A 16,686-nucleotide genomic window follows, 5' to 3' on the forward strand; every position below is an offset into this window, starting at 1 on the left:
AGAAGCATTAAAAGTCGTTCACCTAGTCTAGATGAATGATCTGTCAAAAAAGAGGCTTGAAACCTTGGTGTTATATTTAATTAGAGATATCATTTAACACTCAGGTGACTAAAGTAGTCCAATCCTGCAATTTCCTATTTAGACAATAATTCTAAATTAGTCCATACTTTTCATGCGAACATCTAGAGACGAGCTTTTTACTCATCAAGACTGCAGGTATTTGCAGGTTAAATATTCCAATACTGCAACTAATACTACTGCCAGGCTTTTAACATGCAAAGTGCAACCAAAGAAGTATAAATGTAATCATTTAACCTCTATTTACTGATTTAAAAAGCTGATTTGTACTTTCAGATCGCTTGACTGCTTTTATCTTCCCCCTTTGCTCTCAGTCATCAGCTTTTGTTTACTTTTCAGTCTTTTCAATTTTGAAGCTGATTTTGTTTATTTTGTCCCTGTTTTTATGTGAGGGTGGCCTTACTGCCAATTTGTCACCCAGGAAATGACTGACATCTGACTCAAGGCTATCTTTGAGATTTTATCAATGCCAGAATTGACTCATCATTAGTTGATGTTGTGGCTGTAAAGCAATTTTTAAATATGTTTGGAAAGCTGCTATATAAATGGCCCGAGCATCGACTGTAGTTCCTGGCGCAGGGACTATTATAAAAGCTCAATGGGCAAGGGACGAACTTAGCGGAGGGCGGCTTCAGGCAGCGTCTGGCGTTGACCCACACCCCGCCATGACGTGTCAATGCGTGAGACCTTTCAGAAAATGTATATGATGTGGTTGCTGGGCGGGTGTGAGCCTGGAAAATTTCCCAGTGACGTGATTGGAACCACGGTTTGACCTTGGTATTGAATAAATCTTGTGGTTTTATGAGAGACAAGACTCTTTTCACTGTAATGTTGTGAAAAATGTGTCTTTTCGGTCCAAACCGTGGCCTCTGGAGTGATTTAAATCCCCCACCTCAGCTTTGGTAGTCCTGTCAAATGAATATTGCTGGTCTGCATGTGTCCACGGGTGTGTGCAATGGTTTGTGTGGCTGAATACGTTTGTTAATGTCTTAATATGTGTGTTTGTGTGTTTTTGGGTCTCACTCCATCTGGAAATGTGCGTCTGTGTTTACTACTGCTGCTGTGGTTACCATGGTGATACAAAGTGTTTCGCTGTTTGTCTCTTAAAAGCACATTGACCTGAAATAATCCCCCGCCTCGGTTTCCCGGCTCCAAATCCTGCCGTTGTTCGAAGAGCTCTCAGTGAAGCGGCCGGCGACGCGGTTCGAAGTCGGCGCAGGCCGCGGATCGCTCGTGGAGGCAGTCCGCTGGGGTAGGTGGAGGCTCATCACCGCTTGCAGCTATATTTATTATTATTATTATTATTACTACATTTGATATGCTTGTTGCAACAGCCTTACTTGTTCAAGTGAGACCTAAATAATGGAAAATCAAAACGCCATTATTCCATGAGTAATACTTGTGGCCTTGTTTGGTCTATAAAACATCAAAAAGCTGTGAAAATGCCTATCACAATATAATAGAGCAAAAAATGATGTCATTAAATGTCTTATCACGTAAAACCTAAGCAAATTCAAAGTCTTATAGGACAAAGAAAAGCTGCCTGTTGTCACATTTGTTAACCTGAAAACAAGCACATAAGTGAATTTGCCTCAGTACCCTACCTGTGATTGCTACTAAGTGAAAATAACCCATTTTTTATTTGTCTATATGGGAAATCATTTGAATGGAGTTTTAAACCAGTAAATTTAAAAGCTAGTTACATAGTGCCTAAATATGTCACAAAATACAGAATTTGCACTACAGAACAACGATAAAATACGGAACCACAGTAATAAATTATATTTTTTCTCTCCCAGTAGTATACTGTTTATGAGCAACAATATGATTTCACCACACAGTTGACACAGTGTGAAATGTCCTAATTCAGTAAAGCCCACACATCTTACACTTGAAACGGATTAAAGTAAACACAGAAACCTTCTGAGAAACTGCACTGAAGAATGTTTGTCAAGAAACATTCCTAATTGCAGTAGTTGGGAAGCAGGAATGTGACAGGCCTCCATGCTTTAGTCTACAGCCTGTATCACAGTGTTAATCATACATTATAATCAGTACAGGCACATACCTACCTGTCTGGGTTGTGATGATATAGACCCTCAGAAATTAGCTTTAGTTTACTTATCTAGTTTATAAAGCACAAAATCTTTCTGTTTCATATATGTTGAATATTCTACCGGTATTAATTTAGAATAAAATGTTTTCATAGTGGTTCTGCACAGGTTTAAAACGAGTTGCAAAATTATGTTGTGACCATACATTTGTCAGCCAAATGCCCAAAGAGATTTTCTATATGGCCATTACAAAATGAACTGTGCACCTGTAATTTCACAATAGAACATATTAAGTTTAGGTACTTTGGCCAAGTCCTCAGTTACCAGTTACAGTGAAATCTGCATTGTTAAAAAATGTCCAAGATGGCAGGAAAACGTGTCTTCTAAGAAGCATTAAAGCTCCATAGAGCAGGTGAGTGATCAGCAGTCTGAACTAAGCAAAGTGTCAAGAAGACCAACTAAGTGAAGAAAAGAGAAAGCACAATCTATAAGTCTGTCGCTGGGCAGATAATAATGCCAACGAGTGGAACAGAGTGTGAAGTCCACATCTTATTATTCAGAGATTATTATTATTATTCTGATAGATTCATCACCATGTAAGTGTAATGACAATGTAAATTTAAAAAAACACAAAGACTGAAAACAGTTCACCAAACAACATGCTCAGGAAATTAGTAGTTTACCCACTGGTTCCTAGACTACATTAGAAGCAACAATAACAGCAGTAACATTAACAGAGATAGTAGCAGTGGGGGATCACACTACAGCATTTTAATCTATTGAGAATTTGACAGCTAACCTTCATCAAACAGAACTACTGAACTTCATAATATCTTAACTCAGAATATTCCACTTACCTAGATTACTTTCATTGATTGCATCTGTGAAAACAGAAAAAAGCTTTATCAATACACATAATCAATAGAGGTGGAATGTCAGGACATATATGAGCACTGAGGTTGTATCTTTCTTCCTTGGTAATGTTATGTCTGTGTTGTAGGTTGGGAGGTTGACTAGGCCTGGCATGCTGAGGCCTGCATCGCAGGAAGGAACAGGTATGCATACTAAACCCAGTGTGGTGCTGTGCTACAGTGTAGACAATTTACTTCCTTTTACTGTACACATACACGTTATTTTGACATAACTGTTTTACCCATATATGATGCATATCTTAAAGTCTTGTATAAAAAGAAAGTATATGCCATGTACATTAGTATAATGACTCTAATATATATATATATATATATATATATATATATATATACACACACACACACACACACTACTCACAAAAAGTTAGGGATATTCGACTTTCAGGTGAAATTTATGGAAAATGTAAAAAGTTCATACTACAGTGATATTATATCATGAAAGTAGGGCATTTAAGTAGAATACTTGTTGTGATTTTTGTGTTTAATCACCTTGTTAGAGGTGTTATGCAATAAGTTGTTCCATGTTATGCAATAAGTACTGAAACACTGAACAGTTGGACATGTGCATTCAAAAGTTTAGAGAAGGTCAAATTAAGTTCAGCTGTAAAGGTTATAGTGCATTTTAGGTGCATTCTGAAATTTCACCAAAAAGTCAAATATCCCTAAATTTTTGTGAGTAGTGTATGTGTGAAAGTGACATCTTAAAACTATGAATTCAGTAGACTGTAGGGACTTGTCAATTAATTTTAGACAAAATAAAATAAAAAGTACATTTGTGTGACAATTGTTAGCTTTGTATGGCCACCATCCAACCAAACCACTTTCTGGTTGCTCTGAATCCAGCCAGTGATTACATTACATTATTTGGGAAAACAGTTTAGTGGTATATGAAAGTCTTTTCTATCTGACAAGGTGGTCTTACATTGTGTTTTGTTTGTTTTTTGTTGTCAAACTGCAAACATTTTTCACCATATTTGGTGCTATATGTTAAGGTCTCTGAAATGTCTGCCTCCTCACTGATAAAACAGAAATGAAGGAAACTACATTTTAGATGTTCACAGCTTGTAAAATCTGTATTTAAAAAAATGTAAGATGTTGTTCCAAAATAGATATATCACACTGTCACCCATTTTCATATGTCTGTGGTGAAAATCCATCTCATTGTCCAGGCAAATATCTGCAACCCTAGATATCCATGAGGCAAATGAGAGAATGTGTTTTTTTTACCTTTTGACTAGGCTGACTCTTTAAAGTAATTACTCATACCGTAACAGAGAAAAATAACTTTTTCTACAATTAAAACAATGTAGTACTACCACCACCCCATCAAACATAATCATACAATGGTTGTAACACCCCTGTTTATTATATATTGTATAAAAAGAACTCATCTCAATTATAACAACAGGGCATGTGTGAATATTTAACACTTGTAGAGAGATGTCTAAAATCAGAAATGACAGATGAGTATAACTAATCAGATGAATCCAAAGGCTACAGAACCTCTGCCCTCCTCATCAGCAGCTTAGTGAAATGTTCCTGACATCCTTAGCCCAAGTGCCAAGAGCAAGGCAGTCTTACGAGGCAGAAATGGTGACATCACCCGGACAGCTAAACAAAATAGGCCACAGCTGTTTGGTTCTTTAGGCTACAAATTAGACTCAATGTGTCGCCTAGCATCATGTCATGGGGAGGACTAGAAATAAACACCTAAACCACTGGACTGGGCTACAGTATATCTGCTTGCTTACTCTCTGTTCTGTTGTCAGACATACAGATGCAGAGCTCATTTGCACTAGAAGAGGGATGAGCAACAGAGGGTGTATTGGTAGGGAATGAATGAATTATGGAGGGATTTAAATAATAAATGGGCCCTCTTAAACCATACAAGCGTGTCTTGAAAAAAAAGGGGGGGGGGGGGGTATTCACAGAAGTGGTGAGACACTTTATGGAAGCCATAGACTCTCTAAAAAGATCTGGGGCATATGAATTATACCTTACTGTGTCCATTATCACTTATCAAATCATCCAATGAATTATTCTGTAGGGGCCTTTACAAATGTGCGCAGAGCACTGCTTTAGTTCCACTTCAACAAGAAAACAGAAGGATGGAGCAGTGTGCATATGGAAGCAGAGATGGAAACACCTGGGAGGAATAAGTTTGCTGTCAGTAGGGAGACATTAAGCCTTCATATATAAAACACTTCATGAAGCCTTTAATGATGCAGACACTGTAGTTACACCACATGACTGAGGAAACACTCAAGAGCATTCTTACATTTATCCTCTTAGATAAACTACAAGTAATCCTTGATGAAACTCAACAAGCCAGCCAGATGAAGAATAAGGAGAAGAGGTACGGCGAGAAAGTGAAAGGGAAAAGGTAGGCAATCAGGAGTGAAAAATGTTGCTTCTTAGAACCCCACTTAGAAACTAGTCTAAAAATACCCAGCCAAGCTCAGTGGGAAGGCTTCCCCATAAACCAACTCAATATTTCTCCTGCAGCATGTGGGAAGCATCACAGAAACAGAATCTGGCTGAAGAACCAATCGCAGTGTTAGTAACAGCCTCCTCTATAATCTAAGTCCTTCCTATCATGTAGGGCAGACCGACATACAAAGGCTCCACTTAAAACCAAGCTATTCTGATGATGGCCAGTTCTGAGTGACAGTCACAACACGAGTTGAGAGCTTGACCAGGTAACCAAAGAAATATATCTGGAAGTAAGGACAGCTTGGTCCCACTCACATTTATGCTGATTTCTGACACTGATGTCGTACAAAGGGCAATTTGACTTTGTATGTCAATGCATTGAGTTTTATACTCCACATTTCTTCAGATGTTTCATGATCATGGGGTCACTGCTAAGTAACCAATGTGGACATTAAAAAAACCACAAAGAACGGCTTGAAAGGCAAATTTAATTGTGCTAAAAAGTATTTTTAATAGCATATAGAATAACAGAAATAAAAGCAGCAAAATTCTTTTTTTCACCCTTTATTTAACAGTAAATGCGTGAAACAATATACCATGGCATTCCAACCAGAGTCACACATGTAAGACAGGCTATACCAACATCTATTTACTATAGACTCAGCTGTAGCTGGATTTAATGCAGTATTTTTTGAATGCAACAAAGCACATCTTCCTTCTTAGATGAGTGTACACAGAAATAGTTTGCCATCCTTGGACACAAAAAAGTGTTAAAACTGCAAGCATACAAATGCTGCAAAGAAAATGTTCTGGTCCAACCTACTAGCAGAGACAATAGCTGCAAGCGTAGGTTGCCTGAAGGTTCACTGTTGGCTGCAAGATTCTAGTTAAAAAATGAAAGACATGGAGGTTATTTATACAGTCCTGGTAACACAAAATTAAACGCCTTAGTCTCAAATTGCTCTGTGGTGAATGTCTTTTTATATGAGCAGTATTGGTCATTTAGAAAGCATCTTCTCTTAAACACCACTGAGGAAGCATCAACTTCAATATGCTGTGTACTGTAAAGAAAAATACATGTTTTTTACAATCATTGACCAAGCAGAACATGATAAGAAGCTTAGTTTGAGAAGAACTTAAATGCCAAGTAATTATAGTTGTAATGAGATATACAGATTACAGGCATGGACACTGATGGGATTAGCAGTAATGTTCTGAAGTGGAACTCTACCACAACAAAGGTAAACACTTACTAAATACCATTACCTATGTGCATTTATATAATGACAAAATTTGTACAGGGTTTTTTTTTTTTTTTTCCAGTTTTACATGCACAGCAAACTGATGAGTTAGCCCACATACTTATAGGTACTAGCTTCTAGACACAGCTAAAGCATTGCATCAATGAACACTATGAATGAAAGACAGAATAAAATTATTTTTAAAAATGTGTGGGATTACTATTTAATGGATGATTTATTCCAAAGGTTGGCTAGACAGAGAAGATCAGCTATAGAAGTTATGTGTCCTGGCATGCTGAGACACCTCCAGCAGCTCTGCACTGTTTGTGTTTGGTCTGAAGCTGAAACAAGATCCGGGGCTCAGGCCAGGGACACAGGGACGTCACTCTTCAGACAAGTCCCCTAGGAAGTTCTCCCACTCAGGAAGTATCTAGCTTGTGAGGTTACTGAGAAGTGGGGTCACTTCAGTGATGCTTGTTTTCCATCCTGACACCCAATCCCTGATAAGCTCCAGCATTCAAAGTGAAATTCAAAGGGCTGATGAGGATGCACTGAGCTGGCCTGATCAAAATCCACCTTCACTGCCTGTCCTGGAAATGTGAGCACATCTAATGTTTTCAACTCTCTTTACAATGATAACCCCTTTCAGTACCAACACAAACCAACATTTTGTTAGATCTAACCTGTTTTTTAAATAATTTTTACACATTTGTATAAGAGAAAGACTGAACTAGCATCATTTCAGAGCTGAATTAAATCAGGCTGATTGGCAAAAACAAATATACAAGGACAGGAAGATAAATTAGTATCCATTCAAAGTCCCAGATGCCATCATTTACTTACTGTATACTGCATATTTCACATATTTTTATATATTTATCCAAGCCTTATCCATGCAACTTTCTATTTTAGGCTGTGGCTTTTCCATAACACTTGTGAATGACAGTTCTGAAATAAGGAGAAATATTTTTCATTTAGCAGGGGTTTGTGAGTGTTTCATCTTATTGCTCAAATGACGGCTTTTAATGCCGCAGCATTCATAACCCGTGCCTCTTATCATGGCTCGCTCCAACACTTGATGGAATTTGCCATTTCACAATGGTTGGAAAATACACTTCAAAGGCAAGACGCATCTAATCTCCTCCACTCTGCACATTGCAAATTTGCTGTGATAATAAGATCCTGCCTTCCCAAGCATTCTTAAGGATCTCAACCAAGGATGAGAATTTCATCTCTCTCTCCCTTCTTGTTTCTTCCTATCTTGTTCTCTCCCAGTGTGGCATCAAAGAGATGGGTGGGGGGTGCTGCAGTTTGAGAGAATCTCTGCAACAGCAATACTGCATATCTGGGGAACCCACTCTATCCTTATGTAAAAGCCCTATTTTACTGTTTTATTCTACACACACATGTAGAAGCAAGAGACAAGACTGACAGCACAACACACTGACCTAGTTTCCATGTGGCCCAGAAAGATCAAGCATGACTCCCTTGGAATTGCTATGGGCACAAAAACCTGGTTCAGTGCATTTAGGCAGGCCAGTGCACATTGGCAAGCAGCCAATGAACCAATCACACTACAACAGGGAGCCGTCGCTGCTTTAACTACATCTTGCAATGCAGGGACATATTGCTGAGATACCAAAACAGCACCACATCCCTGCCAAAGTTACAAAACTTGTGGAAATGCACATAGGAAAGCAGGCAGGAAGCCCTGCAGGTGAAGCTGTGTGTTGTGTTTAGTCTGGCAGAGGGTAGATTGAGGACAGGCTTGTCATCATAGGCACAGCTGCAGGGCATGCTGCAACAACACCACCTCCAACAACCACTACCCACCACCCAAAGCCTACATACACTGCTCCACTCCTTTCAGGTTATCTGTACACATGGAGAAGGTTGTGGATGGAGATGCTATCACAGAGAGCACATTAGCACAACAAAGAGGTGCTTTAGAGAGATGCCCACTGGCTTAATTAGCTGATTCCTTACCAAGATGGCAGGTTCGATACAGAACAACATGCAAATCTGAAGACAGTGTTGAGCGTTAAGTGACGAGAGCCATGGCCATCAAAAAACAAATGAACAAATCACTGTGAAATTGTGGCTTTCATCAACAAACTCAGAACCAGCATGCTATAGCTTTTAGTCCTTAAAGGAACAGGTGAGAAGATCAAAGTCAATTTCATCTGTGTCCTGGATGCAGTTAGCCTAGCTTTCCACACATACTGGAAGCTGGGATAATCTGCTAGTCTGGTAACCATGCAAAATGCAAAAATACACCTAGCTTTCAATAGCTGCAATGTTGTCAGAAAGCCAGTGTCCAACAAAAACAGATTTATTTATTACTTATATACCCTTAATGTATTTTATATAAAAAAATAAGCAAATAAAGCAACATTTTAAATATCCAGAACTATTTTACCAGGCTGTTACAGACAAAAACTGTTCTCTAGAATGAATTGTCTGCAGACTCAAGCCATGCACTAATTTACTTATTTCTGTTTATCCCACATAAAATATCCACCCTAAAGTGTATTATGTTATATTTTGTGATGTTGTATTTTACTTGTGATTAAGCTACACTAGCCATTTTCATCACTTTTGACTGGTCAGAAAATGTTTCTCTAAATATTTTTTACCAGGAACACAATAATTATAATTAAACATTTTCCCCTGTGAAGTCATGAATAATTCTCATCTAAAAGCCTTTAGGAAATATGAAAGTTGCTAATGTTGCCCAACTTTGAGAGGCAAAACAATAGGCAGCTTCCATCTATCCATCCATTATCTATACCTGCTTATTCCTATTTAGGGTTATGGGGATCTTCTGGAGCCTATCCCAGCTCTCTTTGGGTGAAAGGCAGGGGTACACCCTGGACAGGTTAGGCAGTTTCTCATATCTTTAAAGGAAATTATGTATTTTAGAAAAACAAACCAGCAGTCAGTTAACAGCATTTTCTATAACTGAACACAATCTTGGGTTGACAGATAGCAAGTAAGGATGTGATTCAGTTAAGGTAATGTTGAGGGCAGTGGATGGGTGGAGTGGCTGCTATTCTGACATCTACCAAGGTATCTTCTTTAACATCATCTAAGCTTAAGTGGGAGGCAATTTGTGGTGGAGCAGTATTTTAATGCCAGACAAAAGGTTTGTGTGGCAGCGTGTTTTACATGGAGCGCTCCATGTTATCCAGGTCAGAGTGATCTAATCAGGTGTGAATGAAAGCACTTGGCAGCACTCCAGGCCTTGCTATGTCATCACATAAGGAGAAAGAAGATAGACACAGGTTTGTCTTACTACACCTTGGAAAACGCATCAAGAAAAATTTAATTTCAGCTCATTTATATGTTATACTAACAATAAGAAAGTCTGAATTTTGCTGACATGTATATTCTGTAAAATGTACAGGATGTGTGTGTGTCTGTTAAGATACATTATAGCTGAGATCTGGGTAACTGCATTCTTTTACAGTTTGAAAGAGGCAAAGAAACTGTTTTATTAAAGTTTTGTTTAGTTACATTAAAGTGAGCATATTAAATACCTCGTATAAACACAAATTAAATACAGTCACAAAATAAGATATTACAAAAGGAGAACCTAAAATGTTTTTGAGAATGCAGCTTTTTATGAAGATTTTAAGCCATTTTTAAAGCAAAAGTGCCAGAATGGTCTGGTTTAGACTTACTTGAGGTTTGTGTTTGATATTGTTTATATCTGTAGTATGTTTGTGCATAATATCTTACACGTTTGAGATAGGATGGAACATTTTCTGCACCCTAGAATGAATCAATGAATGGAAGAAATAATCAACAGATACTATCTATTCCTGAGTGAACTGACAATAAATTTCAATAAACAGTAGAATACTGTATATGGTATAGAATAAATGCTCTATAATATCCATATGATCCATGATCCATACTGTTCAGCCAACAGTTAAGTCTAATAAGAGCACAGGTAGTGTTTTTTTTTCCTGAGCTGTGTCACCTAAGCCCCGCCCAGAACAACAGCCATTCAATACAGAAGCTTTCTACTTTCAATGGTCTGAGCTCAGACCAATCAGAGTAACTCATGCCCCCCCTCAGCTCTGAGGCCTTCAACCAATCACAGCAGCCCTTGCTCCACACATGACTTTATGTGCTGCTGTCCATCAACTGCCTCATATATAGTGCATGCAAGAAAATGTGGAGCAGTTCAATAACTTGCACCGCAGCCAGGCTCTTGTGTGTGTGTGTTATTGTGTGTGTGTGTGTGTGTGTGAGAATCGCAGGGTTGCATGCATGTGGGATTGTGTGTGCTTGTTTATCTATGTAGAAGCATGGAACGAGAGAGAGGGAGGGAGGGCGAAAGAGAAAGAAAGAGAGATTTGTAAGACACTTGCATTTGCAAACTACTGGCTGAGTTCCCACTAGGAGGCAGGCAGATCAGACTGAAAGACTGTCAGGAGTGAGTGTGTGTATGTGTGTGTGTGTGTGTGTGTGCATGTGTGTGTCTGGGAGCAACAGAGAGAGACAGGCAGGCAGACAGAGAGAGGAACCCGTTCAACCCATTTCAGCAGCAACTTTTCAGCTTGTCTACATGAGGCTGCTCCCTGAATATGGAAGCTTCTCGGTCTCTGCCTCTTTTGTTGTCCTCCATCTAGTCATCACAGATTCACGTCGCTGAACTTTTGGCCATGCTTTAGGTAAGTATTTAAACTGTTTGTCCTTTGCTGAGTCCTTTTATTTCCAGATTAAACACTTAACCTTTATCACTCTTCCACTTGTTCTGTTTTTACCAGTGCATGACTCCATTTAAAATTTCACTGAAAAACGACTTTATTCTTACAAATGTTGATGGCTAAAAACAAGTGTGTCTTGTCTGTGATAGCTCACATAAAAACATTTTTTTATTTATTTGTGATGTGTGTGTGTGATACTTCGCCTAAAACTGTCTTTGTGTGGATGTATGCATGAAACCAGACAGAGGCTCGATGTGTGGGAGAGGTTTGAAAAGGATATATGTGCAAGAGAGAGGGAGACAGAGAGATTGTGTGTGCTGGACAAAGTGTGCCAAGTGTGAAAAGTGTGTGTGTGTGCGTGTGTGTGTGTGTGTGTGTGTGTGTGTGTCTGTCTGTTTTAAACCTTGCTCTGTGGGAATGCGGACTGCAGTAGCCAGTGGTGATGTTTGACTGGGAGGAACTGAGCCAGACAGTAGACAAAAGCAAGCAGGGCTGTCCAGACAGGGCAGGTCAGCCATTAGAGGCTGCAGCAGAGGGACAGGTCAGCCAGCTGCTGCTCCGCTCCACGAGGGGAGGGGAAACCCCGCCTTTAGCATAAGGGTGAGGGTTAAAGTTGCGGTCAGGGTTACGGGTGACCATGCTTCACTTCATGACCACCTTTGAAAGTGCTCACCTTGCACCTCTGTGAGAAACCCCATCGTGCTTTGCAGGTCAAAAATCAGGCAGTTAAAGCATCAGTTGAACAAACTAAAAATAATTTTCCTTGCATCATCTTTAAAGCTGCAAATTGCAGTTTGAAAATTTGAAATTCTGATGTCAGTGACTTGCTTAAGTTAAAAACTACAATGGTGAAAAGAAGGCAATACAACATGAAAAGTGTAAATGTTGGAGGTGGTTAAATATAGACAGTAACAAAAGAGGAAGAATATGACAGACTGAGGTTGTTTTTCTCTATTCCTTTTTTTTGGTTGGTTGTCACAACTGGCTTGCATGGGGGTCGCTGGTTTTAGAATGTATTCAATGGCAGGAAATGCTGGCTGTCTCTTTATTTTTTGCCCTGGTCTGCTTTTGTCCAGAGCTCTTAATCCACTGCAAAAAGCTGAGCATGTGAGGGGGCAGCAATAACAGAGAAAAACATCATTCCAAATCACAGATGTACACCACGGCTGCTGCTGCTGCTGTAGTCCTTCTTTCAGGAAAACACACAGCACAAAGGCTCAACACAAGGACAAACAACGCACACACACAAATATGTCTGGATGAATATCTGAATGCTAGTGATAGCAAGAAAAAAAACTACTACACATAATCTGATATAAGAACTGGTACAATGGCCTTAGGTCACAGAAAAAGTCCAGGTTGTGGTCTGAAAAACAATTTTAAAAAAATTCTGTATATACCACACAAGAGTCTCTCAGACTGAAATAAGAGTACAATTCATTCTCTGAAATACCTGCACATGTAGAGTCTTGTTACCCAGATACACATCTCAGCTCTTATCACCAGCAATCACTGGGAACTGAAGTTATACGCTGTATAACCCCAATCAACAGAGCCTTTCAGTGAGGCCGTTCAACTATGCACTTCAGCCTACGCAAAGCCGCTACAACGAGATTCTGTTCTTACAAAAATAGTGACAGTAGAAACTTAACCAACTGTTAAAGGATTACAAGTAGTCGAAGTCCTTTGCTGACAAAACAATAACACTTGGACTCTCTGATTTTCTGTCCCTAGAATAGCAGCACAACATTTCAGAAAGGTTGACAGGTTCTGTGAAGTCCTTTACAGTATACTTGATCGGCTATCGTCATTTGTCAGTTCACAAAGGGGAGCAATTGTGTAAGCAACTGATGTGACCCTGCACCTCAGCCCAGCCTAAAAGTTCTGAATGGACTTTGGTTCCAGACTTGCAGCTCTGTATGTCCTCTGCACCCCTTGCTCTCTCCCAGGCCTGTGTGTGTACCTGGATTTGAATAGAAACCAGACAGCTATGTCCCTCCCCTCCCCTCCCCCCATCGCAACCCGTCACCACTCCTGCACGGGACAATGAGGATTTGTTAGCGCGAGCCTGCTGGCACAAAGCATATAGCCTCCCAGTCCCAAGCTCTGTAATGTAGCAAGCTGAAGCATACGCGGGCAGGACACAAGTGGGGGGGCCTAGGGTGAGGATTGCAGGGGGACACGGGAGTGGGGGCAGTTTGCAGGGGTGGGATTAGCTGACGAGATCTCTGGATTGGGGGATGGGGGCCTGAAATGAACAGGAAATTACTGCCTTTGATGAAGCAGAGGCAGATTCGCACAGGCTGAACTCCTCCAGGCCTCTTCCCCAGCCGTAAAAAAACCTGCTTGAGCAGAAAATGTCAAAACACTTCAAGGCCCCCATGTGTCACTTCCCTCTGGCTATGATGGAGTTGTTAAGCCCATACACAGGTGCTAAGCAAACACTTGCAAAAGTTTACCCTCCCCCCCCACTCTGACACACACACACACACACACACACACACACACACACACACACACACACACACATACTGCTTTCTGCCCCTCACCCTCCACAGCCTTTCCCTTCCTCTTCATCTTTTCTGATGTTAGCCCCTGACCATGTCATGGGAATCCTATTAAGTTCTGTGTCCATGTGACCCATTTTCACCCAGTGAAAAATCACAGCTCTTCCATCTTGCACTACAGAAAAACCACATACAGCGTCATTTTTATTTAGCAAGGAAAGACCACAAACATACAGGTCATTACATCAACTAAAGAAGAGCACAGATGAGGAGATAAATTGAAGTGTAAAATTTATGTTGCTTCATTGAACTGTGATTGTGTTGGTAATGTACAAATTGTGCACAACTGGCATGGGAGTTTGCCCAACAAGATATTTGCTGGGACCTTTAGCCATATTTGATCCAAACAGTAGGAGGAGGAACTTTACAAGACTGTTTCTCAGCACCTTCACAATTAAATAATGATTCATTGTCTTAAAAGATTAATGCATTCTTTCCGCTGACACCCACTACATTTCAAACTCTTAAAGGTCTCAAATATGAGACCCTTCGTGCTGTGTGCATGTTTGCGTTCCGGAGCATGAGCGGAGATGGTAATGTGTGTTCAGTGAATATCAGGGTCGATTAGAGTCTTGTCTGGTTAGGCCAGAGCAGATTAGACAGGCGGAGCAGATACAGGCCGCGGGCTGGTCGTCTGGCGCTCTGACCCACATTGCTCTGATGTGCACGTCACTTCCTATTACGGTGACAATTGGATGCCACATCAGCTGAGTGTGTTGTGATCTGCATAACCTCCCCACAGGCGAGGCCCCGCTCTTCATAACCTCATGCTGTTACACGCCAACCTTGGCCGCCTGGCTACAGGAAGTGTTGGATGAGTCACAGTGAGGCATCACCATCAAAGTTCTCAGTCCTAACTGTACGAGTGGTAGATTTGGTAAGCTAGCAGAATGTTGACCTTGAAGTTAATATATTAATATCTAAGCTTCAGGATGTCAAGTTAAATAAGTATATGCTTGTGACTAAGCATCCTCTGTGTTTTATTTTTAGCCAAAAGCAGCAGTAAATAAATTGAAATCAGCATTTTTATTGTCTGTTAAACAGATTGCTTTTTAGCTGCGGTTCCCAACCTCCTTCTTAAACTTCCTCTCTACAGTGGCTCCTGCCCTCTGTAAGTGAAGCTGAATGTGAGTTTTTGGTTAAAGTGCACAACATTTTGAAAACACAGTATTAAATTTTGATCACTCAATCTGACACAACCTACCAACACAATTTAGACCAAAAATATATGCATCCAGACAGTCTGTCCTTGGTGTTCCTGTGCATGCATACTTCAGTATATAAAGTATAAGAGGTCTTTGGTGGTGCTTCTGCAGCTGGCTGACAGAGACAGGTCTGTTTGCAGGCTGCCTGAAAGATAATTGGCAGCTATGGAGTGAAAAGCGGGCTCAGCAACAGATAAGGGCCGTGTGGAAAGCTCCATAATCAGCATGGATTAGCAAATGATAAATCATGGGTTCACACAAGTACGCTGTCACTGCTGAAAGAGCTGGAGAGAGCGGAGGAGAAGAGATATGAAAAAGTTGGATAGAGAGCATGGGAGAGAGAGAAGATGTCGACGTTTCTGCTGTAATTCAAAAGAAACACACAATAATACCATCTAGCAGGTCAGCAGGAGAGGCAGGCTGAGAGTGGGAAATGAAAAGAGAGGAAAAATTAAAAGCTCTGCCAACACTCCAGTTAATACAATCTTCTGCCTGTCAGATTACCTTCTTTAATCCAGAAAGGTTTAACGCCTCTTAGAAAACTGAAAGGAGACATGAATTCAGCAAAGATTTTCCTCTGGTAGCATGGAGGAAGGTGCCGGGGAGGCGGGTTAAGTCTCTGAGCAACTCTCCAAAGCACTGGCCTCAACAACTCTGCTGTGCTGTCGTCAAACAGCTATGCAGGGGATCAGTCGACTCAAAACGCAGCAATGTTCGATTTAAACACCCTGTACTTATACTGCAATGTTCATCTACTGTTGAGAAATCAGCATTTCTGCATCTCTAAAAATATCATACATGATTTCTGTGTTTTATCCTCAGAAGAGTGGATAGTTGCATGTCTTCCATAAATACAGTAGGACAAAAACATAAGCTTAACTTTGGCTTGGACGGAGCTGATCAGGTCAGGAGAGCACAAAGTACGATAGAGCACATTAAGGACAGAGTGTCCCTGCTGGTGCAACATAGCAACATGCTTCTCTAATAAGATGCAGGAAGATGCTTTGTAATGTTTGTCATACAAAAAAAACAAAAAGTGGATATTGTGGCTGTATGAGAATTAAAAAAAAAAAAAAACACCACAAGGACCACACTACAAAACAAGGAGCAAGGACAATAGCCTTGTTTAGTAGGTTTAGTGAGGCGGTAATGATGACAATTTTAGCATCTCTGGCTCTCAGAGTTTAAAATGAGGACAGTGGAGTAAAGAAAGATGCTATGAATACAATACAAAGTAACCCTTCATTTACATATAGATTATTAAATGCCTGTAGAATTGTGATCAAATAAGTCAGAGCAAGGCTCCATAGTCAGCGTCAAAGCTCTAGTGGACTTGGTCTACGGTAGGTCATAAAGGGTTAAGATATAAAATTTTGTCCCATTGTCTATTGTGTGCGCTGAAGGATAATTTCTTAGGCTGCACTGCAATTTTGACACTGAAATGAGGAGGTCTGCCTC

At 40.2% G+C, this 16,686-nt stretch overlaps 1 protein-coding gene across 2 annotated transcripts in view; it reads right to left on the reverse strand.

The window, feature by feature from the left end:
• nr6a1a (nuclear receptor subfamily 6, group A, member 1a) overlaps positions 1-16,686 on the reverse strand; it is an 87,204-nt gene that overhangs the window by 38,256 nt on the left and 32,262 nt on the right. For both annotated transcript variants that reach the window (XM_026322289.1, XM_026322286.1), the window contains exon 3: positions 2,990-3,013. In XM_026322289.1, the coding sequence (XP_026178074.1) occupies positions 2,990-3,013 (24 nt within the window). The remainder of the gene's footprint in view (positions 1-2,989; positions 3,014-16,686) is intronic.

The sequence above is a fragment of the Mastacembelus armatus genome, chromosome 9 (genome assembly GCF_900324485.2).
Source record: "Mastacembelus armatus chromosome 9, fMasArm1.2, whole genome shotgun sequence".
NCBI classification, from domain to species: Eukaryota; Metazoa; Chordata; class Actinopteri; order Synbranchiformes; family Mastacembelidae; genus Mastacembelus; species Mastacembelus armatus.